General features: G+C 33.7%; 1 protein-coding gene across 1 annotated transcript in view; it reads left to right on the plus strand.

Moving 5' to 3' along the window:
* Positions 1 to 8,898, plus strand: part of LOC111054137 (FAST kinase domain-containing protein 4) — a 31,966-nt gene extending 23,068 nt beyond the window's left edge. Inside the window, exons 11-12 of the mRNA XM_022341105.2 lie at positions 6,791 to 6,896; positions 8,484 to 8,898. Coding sequence (XP_022196797.2) covers positions 6,791 to 6,896; positions 8,484 to 8,688 — 311 coding nt within the window. The 3' untranslated portion in view covers positions 8,689 to 8,898. The remainder of the gene's footprint in view (positions 1 to 6,790; positions 6,897 to 8,483) is intronic.
* Positions 8,899 to 10,075: the final 1,177 nt, after the last annotated feature.

Here is a 10,075-nt window from a genome sequence, read left to right on the forward strand (position 1 = left end):
ACAGGGTAGAGTTCTATTATATGCTGACGACACTTCCTACATTTGTGGATCACAAGATGTGAATGTTTTAGAAATTGACACTTTTTTAAACATGAATGCCATAGCCTACCTTCAACAACTTAAGCTTGGAATAAATGAATCGAAATCACAATACTTACAGTTTAGACATAAGAATAACTCTAGGCCAACACATAATATTAATGTCCAGGTAAATAATACAAATGTTGACAAGCCTCTTTTTGTTAAGTTCCTAGGGGTAGCTTTAGACCAGTATTTATCATGGGATTACTATATTGATCAGCTTTGTAATAGAATCTCCTCAGGTGTTTTTGCACTCAGACAGATTAGAAGGTTAAATGATTCCAAACTGACAATGGCAGTCTTCCATTCCCTAATTATGTCACATATTCGCTATGCCATTGTTGTTTGGGGTGGGTCCTGTCAGAATTTGGAGAGAATTTTCAGGCTGCAGAAAAAAGCTATACGGTCAATAAAAGGAATTATGCCTCTCGAATCTTGCAGGAATCATTTCAAGGAGCTAGGCATTATCACCGTTCCCTCTCTTTACATTTATGAGGTGATTATGTACTTTAGGAGAAATAAGGCTTCGGTTAGAAATAGTGATTCCCACAGGTATCAAACCAGAAATAGAGGAGACTTTGCTTCCATTTACCATAGGACAGCTCTTTTTGAAAAGAAGCCAACATATATGGGTCTTAAATTTTTTAGAAAGCTTCATGATGATATGAAAAACGTTGAAGATCTCAATTTATTCGGAAAGAAGTTAAAAGAGTTATTGATGGAAGGTGTATTTTATACCACACAGGAATATAATATGTGTAGGGAGGGGCCCTTTGTGTGTTGATATGTTTGTATGTGTGTTTGTGTGTATGTATGTGTGTGAGTATGTGTCATGTGTATTTTTTCTTATTGAAAGTAATGTTTACAAGCATTTTTTTTGACAATTCTCATACTCTGTTAAGAGTCTCTGAGAAGTTATTACAAACAAACAAACAAACAAACAAACAAACAAAGGGGCGGCCAAGTTGCCTCTTGGGCGCATGGCCACCCTTGACTCAGCCTCTTAACCCACATTTGTACCTGAAGTTTCACCCATCTCTGGTCTCTTGGGTTTTTCTTTTTGCCTCTCCGAAACTTCGCAGGGTCAAAAGCCTCACCTCTCCCAAGAAGTTTTGCCCAAATGACTGCCCTTCTTTGAGCAGTGGTGAGGTTTGGTCCTTTCGCTGAGAGAGGGGACGCCAAACTGCCTCTAGGGCGCCCGGCCACCCTCGACTCAGCCTCTTGACTGAGCCATATAACGATAGGTTTTATCGGAGCGAGGAGGTTTCTTTCGATATTCATTATTAAGGTATGTCAACTCATGCTGAACCGAACCTCGAACTGCGCAGCGAACCATGCAATTCGCTGCGCAGCGCGCCGTGCAGCGAACCGCTCAGCAAATTCAAACAATAAAATCCTGTCAAATGGTGAATCTTTTTCAATTTTAATAATGGAACATCTGTACTGTTAATTTATTCTACTAATTTCGGCTTCAAATCATCAGTTTTCTTAGTGTCAATCATATCTTAAATAATTTCAAGACTTAATAATATTCCAATCACTGATCTTTTATAAAATTAACACTTTGCACAGAGATGTTGTGGAATTTCTCCATATTAAGGTGAAATAAAAAGATGTTGTCAATTCCAGGTTTAGTTTATTTTTATTTATACTTCATTTCCATTGGAGGCTATGTTTGATTAACAGATTGATCACACAATTTTCTTATAGCTCCAGGCTATGTACAGTACAGTGAATTCTTGAAAAGTTAGGTATAAGTTATGTTTGTTTTGGTGGTTTATTATAATTTTTTTGATGTTCGATTAACACTGTTTTGTTTAGATTCATAATAATTATATTTCACCGAAATTATTGTGGTTGGCTATAGATAATAGCTCTAAATATAAGAGTCATATTTAGGTAATAAGGATTTTGGTCACATAGCCTACATATCAAATCAGCTAGGTTAAGTTTTTTTTTTTTTTTTTTTTTGTATTTGATATCAACTATATTCCATATTCTTAAATCTGATTCCATAATTTATGTTAGAACATATACTACAGTAGTCTATTTAGCTTATAATTCAATTTGGTTTTAATATTTGAATCACATTTTGTGTTGTCACACCTGAACTGAGTTTCCTCCCCCTATAAAATTTCCAGTTTCCTCAGTCTACCACTGATGATGATGCCAAGTGCATCGAAACTAGTTTGGACGCAAATAAAAACTTTGTGGAATTGACAACATCTTTTTATTTCACCTTAACACTGATCTTTTTCTAAACATGATTAGAATATTATTTGATTTGGATTCTCTTATCATACTTTCTTGTGAATCAATAATTCATCATCCATTTCTAATCGATAGGCTCTAGGATATTATAATATATTTGGTAACAAAAGTATTCGGAGTAGCTATAATCACGAAAAATTAATATTATCCACCTTGCTTATCCGGTTTTGATCAGGGTCATTTCAAATAAGCAACATATTGGATAAACTGTTTTCATCTGCTTAATGTTTTTGTTTTTAATTATTCATATGCAAATACAATCTAGGTAAAAACAACAGGCACATTCGCCCAATGCGAAAACCCGCAATGTACCCGTTATGTACCCGCAATGCGAAAAAACGCATTCTTTGATGTGTTTATATTTGCATCAGTAACTTGTAAATCACTATGATATTTTTATTCAATTATAATTTTTTCAGCCCCTTCCTCATTCAAGTCATTAAGTCAAGTCACTGATAAGACTGACTGACGCACTTTACAGTCGGCCGAAAACGCTGTGGAGTGTTGCAAATAGATGGAAATAACACTCCCTTATTCCTTGATTAAAACTTTATTATTGACTAGCAGGTAACCCGTGCTCTGCAAGGGTCTATTTTAAAACTTGACAAATTGAAAACTTGACGTAATGAAAATTTGAAGAATTTAAAACAGGCCTATAACCATCCTCGGTTAATTAAGAATCTATATGCAAAATTTCAAGTTTATCAGTTCAGTAGTTCAGACGTGATGATGCATCAAACATAATTTTCCTATCCCGTACTAATATAAGCCAGTTCTTTACTCTATTATAGTATAGATTGGTGAGCTTAAAAAGGTCCTATCCACCTAAGTAAGTGTTTTTGGGTTGCCAAAACATAGACCAAACCAGATACCTTTTGGGGGAAATTATTCAACTCTTCCCAATTTATCGTGAAATAACAATGCTCAATGTTCTTACCAAAAAAAAAATCGATGGCAAGTGGAAAATATTTATAAAGGTGTCACTTTTTGTGAGTTAGTATATGCTGTAGTATTTATTTATTTCAATTTAAATTTATTAAAAACACACAAAACAAGACAAAACAAAATTACATAGAATTACGAAACAAATAAAACACAATAAAATGTTACAAATATAAAAAACCATGGGCTTTGTGGTTGGGTGTGTTGGAGAAGAGAAAAAAAGAGAGGAAGATACCTAGCCAACTGTGGTTTCCCATGTAATAGGCAGGCAAAGAAGAGAAGAGAAGTGATGAGGAAAAAAGGGAAGGGAGAAATGGGGGGAAGGAAGAAAAGTTCATTAAAATAAATAAGATATGGAAATTACAGAATCTATACTAGTCAACTTATGGTTAGTTGGGAAAATTAATTATTAGTTTAAAAATAACAAAATGATTATAATTTTAAAAGGAAATAATTATCATGATACTGAGTTCTTGGTCAACAATATTTTAATTAAATATTATATATAGATTCCTATAATAAATGTATTATTCATGACAATGAATTATTCAAAATATAGATTATGAGAAGAGGCCTGTACTGTATTGATGTTCGCGGAAGTATTCACATGTTTTCCACTTGTGATAGATAGCCAAAATTGGACCAAAGCTGCACGGCAAATTTTAATCGAGGGCTCTGATTGGCTGAAAAGTTCAGCGTTCAGCGAACGGCGTGGAGAACGGTTAAAAGAGCGGCTAGTGGGACGACGAACGGTTCGGAGAACTGCGCGGCGATTGTTTAACAGCTGAGTGTTAACATTATGAAACATATGGCTAATGCTCGCTGCACAGCGGATTTTATGATTTAGCTACGCTGTTCGAGGTTCGGTTCGGCATGTGTGTAAATACCTTTATATCCATTTGAGGTATAGTTCCGTATCTGGTGTAGGTATTATCAATGTTGAAATTATTGATAGTAAATCAAATCATACATTGGTTTTTCAGAGCCTAAAATGTCCAGTCAATATAGACATGAAAAAGGGGGTGTGCTTTCAATATAATATTGTAGTTCTGAATTTTCAATATATTGTTTGGATACATAAGAGAAGTCCAGAACCCAATTTTTGCATCCAAAATTTCCTTCTGCTAGATACCAAACCCCTGGTATTTTCGGTACATTTTCTAGTTTTCAGCTTATTTCCACCAAATCCAGTCGTCGGACAGTTAAATTTGCTCTTGCCTTTTTTAGATTATAAAATTCGGAATAAAATGGAATCACTTGTATCTAATGTGTTATGAGTTATAAAAACGAGTAAAATTTCAACAAACAATAAATTTTAATGAATTTTCAATCAATAATATGTTCTGATTGCTACAATTCAAATGTATAATTCAAAATCACTTTTGATATTGAATTGGAAGATATTGGAAATTTTGCATGAAAAATTGCTTCTAGACTTCTCTAATGTATCCAAACAATATATTGAAAAATCATACTACAATACATATTGCAAACACCAATGTTTATACTGGTAGTGACTGGACTATAATGTTTTAAAGGGTAAAGGGTAGGTTAGGGAGTTTCGTTTTTCTTCTAAATTGCCTTTTTTATGTTATTCGAAATAGTTATAATCGTATAATGGTGCTACATTTTGATGAAAAACATACTTGTGCACTTTTGAAATTTTTATTTAAAAATATTATATTTTTCCAAATTGTCCCCCCTTCTGAGTAACCTCATTAATCCTCCCCCCCCTCAACCCTACCTTCATTTTCACGTATTAATCATGTGTTTTAACCAGCGAGGAAAACCGGGAAAACGTGAAATGTACGTGGACACCCTGTTTAACTTTCAAAATTTCCCGTTTCTCTGAAACACTCTGTATTAGTCTATTTTTCAATTATAGACTTGGTTAGGATATTATGAGAATTATTGTATTTCAGTCTAAAGCTACGTTTACACTATGTAGCTGGAGAGCTATATAGCTCTGCTTTAAAGCACAGCTATATAAAATTTGAGCCACATGTAGCTCTGCTATAAGTAGATTTAACGCTAATTTTATGTATCAGAGCTACATCTGTCAATTTTTGTCTATAGCAGAGCTAGATGTAGCTGCTCTTTTCTTGAAGGAAGGCTGCCGCAGCTGTTTACTGCTGTTTGCTGTTTAGTGCCTGCTGGGTTTACACCAGATATACTGTACTCATTTGTTGTCAGTGCTAGTAGGTTACTGCGCATCGCGAGCATTTATTTTTGATTTGAAAGAAAGAAAGAAATATTTATTGCCAAAATCATTAAACAAACTTTACAAATGTGAAAAATATAAAATTTTTTATATACAATACATTACAAAAAATTAAAATATTTTCATTTAAAAATCGATTATAATATTATCATTGGCGTTACCAGCAAAACTAAGTAGTTTGAGCGATGGCAACGAGTAATCAGTCGGCTATAATTTTGACCAAAATTAATTTTGTGGCTTGAGATTCAGTCGAAAATAGAAAAAATATAATAAAGAAAAAAGAAACATATGAAATGTATGAAAAACTAGAAAAAAAAAATTTCAATCCCAAAAGAAGAAGTACTAAGAGTGAAATACTAAGAGAGCAGAAAAACTAGAATGAATTCATAATAATTTAAAAACTCAAAAGAAATATTATCATTTATATATTATTGTGCAATGATGGAGAGCGAATTTGACTGGAATAGAGAAAACATTATCCAATAAACATTCATTCATTGACAAACACCCACATCTAACCCTCTCAAGTATGAATTTGCTTGAGAAATGTAGAAAAATGCATTGAAAATTCAATGAAAAAATTTAGAAAAGAACCTCTTTAAAAACGCCGGGGAACGCTTGAAAAACGCTGTAAAAGTGCCTATGTTTGGCGTAACTTTGAAGCCCTTTCAAGACAAAATTCCCAGGCCCTAGCTGAATTCTGTACCAAGTTTGAACATTCTCTCTCAATTTTATTGATTCATGAAAAATGTGATAAAACGCTAGGGAACGCAAGGAAAACGCAGTAAAACCGCCCATCTTGGGCGTAACATTGGGCGTTATTCTGAAGTCCTCTCAAGACAAAATTTCTAGACACTTACTGAACTCCTGTACCAAATCTGAAGATGATCTATCAATTAGTTCTTGAGAAGGTGTAGAAAACACACGAAAAACGCTCAAAAAACTCTTATCTTGGGCGGAACTTAGGCATCTTGACTTTTGGCGGAATTTAACTACCAATAAAACATTTATATACCTCAGCTGATCCTGTATACCAAGTTTGAACATTTCTTTGTCAATTAGTTCTTGGAAAGCTGAGAAAACGCTGGAAAACGCAGATTTCGTGCGTATGATTGGAATTTCTTCAAATCCGTTCTTAGATGGCCAACTGAACATTCATGCCAAATTTGAACGTATTTGGTCCTGTAGATTTTTAGTTCTGTTAATATTATGAATGAATGAGTGAGTGAATGAATCAGTGCCATTTCGCTTTTATATAGATTTCTCAAATTCCAGATGGAGAATGCGTTATGGACTCAAACTTCAATCCTTTACCGTTGGTAGATAAGAAATCCGGTGAAGTAATCGATAGAACTAAGGGAAACGTGCGGAAGGGAAAAAGGTATTATTAAAAACATTTTCTTCATTTGAAACTAGTACAATCATCAGAACAGTACCAACAATTCCATACTTTTTTATTACTCATCAGCATTAGCAAGGAAGTAGTTTTGGACTTCTAACTGTAGTTTAAAAGTGTGACTCTCCCTATTGAGTTGATTGTGCGTATTTTTTCAATTCATTTAATGATTCAATGATACATCATTCATTAAAAAAATGATTGCGGGAGGACCAATGACTCATAATGAGTGAGATTTTAACTTTGTAGGATCCATATACATGTCTCCATATATATTTATATGAGTGTCTCCATACTTCCTGTACCTGAAGTACTGTTTATTCTTTCAAAGTATCCTATTTTTTATTTCCTATCAAAACAATACTTATGTATTTGCTGCTTAAAATAAAGCCCAATATTTTAATACTTGTAAGATTTGTGTAGCTGCTTCGGGTAGATTTCGGTGAAATAATTGCAAGAGTAGGTAAATTAAAAATTGGAGGGTGAAGAAAGGAAATGTTGGCACTCAATTGTGTGGTCCAGCGAGGGTGTTGCAGTTGTCGAACATCTTTAAAAAGGTTGGTATGCCTGCACTGGGCAAGGAAAAAGGGTGGGGACTGCACGGGTCTCTTCAATACCAACGAGCAGAATTCACTAATTTCAAAATTCAAGAACCCAGTGGACACGTAAAAAGTTGGTCCTAAAAACAGTAAAGTCATGTAAGTGGCACTGAAATTGATCAAGTGCAACCTGAAAATCCTGACACCAGACCAGAGCCAGCCAAGTCACTCGATATTCATTTATTTAATGAAAGTTTCATTTCCTGGTCTCACAATTTGCTTGTCATGGAAAGATTACCTATAATTACATATAAGATAACCTATAATTTTGTATATATAGCAAACGGCATTGGGTATCACGACGAGCAGAGCATCCGAAAGGATCTCTATTAATAAAAACTTGAAGAATAAATAAATTATTTCCTGCTCCAAACAGATTCTTCTTTTACAACAAAAGCTGCATATGAATTTATGCAGAGTAGGTCCAATCATCTCTTTTTTAATTTAAAGACTATCATTTTCCAAGCAAATTTTTTTCCTCTAGTCTGTCTTTGAATACTCTTACTTCCTTGAAATTGTAAAACAATTTCATAGTTCACTTGAAAGTTTTATAAATTGAAGACTAGCAGTCTATTTTTCGAAACTTCAGGTTTAAAAGTTACTCACTTTGACGGCGAAGGACCCCGTTCTGGCCTTTCAGCCGAAAGATCTCGTTATCAAAGTGAGTAACTTTCAAATCTAAAAGTTTCGAAAAATAGACTGCTACTATAGTCTTTTATTTTTAAGTGAATTAATAATCATAGTTTATGATGGAATCCAAAATTGATTTATTTCATAATACGGATCTTAAAGTGAGTCAAATTTTTGATGAAGGTTGGTCAACGTTCATTGTAAAAATATCTTCGGAGAAAATTTTATGAAGCATTAAGAAGTGCCTGCAAGGATATGCCGATTCTCTATAAATCGTTATTCTTGTATGTTTCTACTATTCTTAGTTTTTATATTATAATATGTTTTCTCTTGTGATTTTCAGGATAGCTGTCGTAGTTCTGGATTTCCACGACCTTACTAAGGGTGAAACGGACTTGGTGGGTCTTGCCAGTTTATGTGTGAGGTTAATTTCAAACTCGAATTACACAGTGATGACAATACCGCATTACGAATTCAATCCCAATGATAAACTCGTTACACGTGTAAAGTACCTAGAGCAGAAATTAAAAACCATTGTTGCAAGTTAATAAATTATAGTATTTATTTGTTGTCGTTTCTAATCGGTCGTTAGTGTAAATTTCTTGTATTTACGTACTTGAATTTTTTAGTCGTATGTAGAGGATTGTGGTATGAACGTTTTTACTCATCTTCTAACCTATTGAGAGATTGATTTTACAGCTCAGCTTTAAATAAAATATGTTGTACAGAAATAAACGATTCACCTGCTTTTTTATCAAGTTCTGTATTATGGCGATAATTATTTAATGCTGGTTAAGTACCGTAAGATTATTGTATAGCATACACTACGTATACACTGTATACACTACTACGTATGTATGCACTACTAGTGTATTAGTGACTAGTGATTTAGGGTCTGGATTTAGTCAAGTTCTAGACTTTAAACAGCTGCAGTCAGAAAATTGGCTTTCCAAAACGGGGCGTAGTCGCAGTTTTAATTTTCTCATTTCTATAATTGGAAACGTTTTTCCTTGACATTCCTAAACATTTCTAAATAATTCAAAATAGCTGAAACTTTACAATATTTTCTCTTTATTTTATTTTGTGTTCAATTTTCTAGTCTTTCGAAATTTAATTTAAATGTTACTATGACAATGACTACGACTACGCCCTGTTTCGGAAAGCCAATTCTCTGACTCCAGCTGTTTAAAGTCTAGAACTTAGCCAAATCCCGAGCTCGGAAACCGGCCCTTAGTGTATTTGATGCGGTATAAGCCAAAAATTATCAAATTCAGCTTATAAAGTTGAGAGTTTTCAGAACAGCACCTGGATAAACGGTCGGCAGCTAAATACTACTTGTTGATATTCTCTTCTATATAGTCATTGCCTTCTCTAGTAGGATGTAGCTTGTATTTGTTCTTACAACAGGGCCCTGGTGGTTCAACGCCAAGGCTGGCCACTAACGGTAGGACATGCATGTTTATCATGCACACACACATTTTCATCATGCATGTTTTGTCATCACCGAGAGGATTCTAATGAAAATCAGCCAATTACAATAAATAAACCACTGGAAAATGACAAATTATAATGACAGAAAAATATTTCAACCTCAAATAGAGCAGCTAAGAAAAAATGAACAACAAAAAAACTGAGATAACAAACCTAATTTTTCTCGAAGCCTTTTGCTGTGATGACACAACAATTTATAATGACATGTTTATCATGCTTGTCCTACTGTTAGTGGCCAGCCTAAATGTAACATATTATAATGATCAATTATAGAAAATATCTAGTACGTACACTTGTAATATTTGTAAATATTATAAAAAATATTAGAAAGGTACCTACTAGTTATTTTCTATAACTGAACACTCAAATAGCCCTAAATTGTAGTGAACTGAAATACATTATTACGTTAAAATGAATACGACCATATTTTAAATCACAAGTTTT

Source organism: Nilaparvata lugens, chromosome 8, assembly GCF_014356525.2.
Source record: "Nilaparvata lugens isolate BPH chromosome 8, ASM1435652v1, whole genome shotgun sequence".
Taxonomy (NCBI): Eukaryota; Metazoa; Arthropoda; class Insecta; order Hemiptera; family Delphacidae; genus Nilaparvata; species Nilaparvata lugens.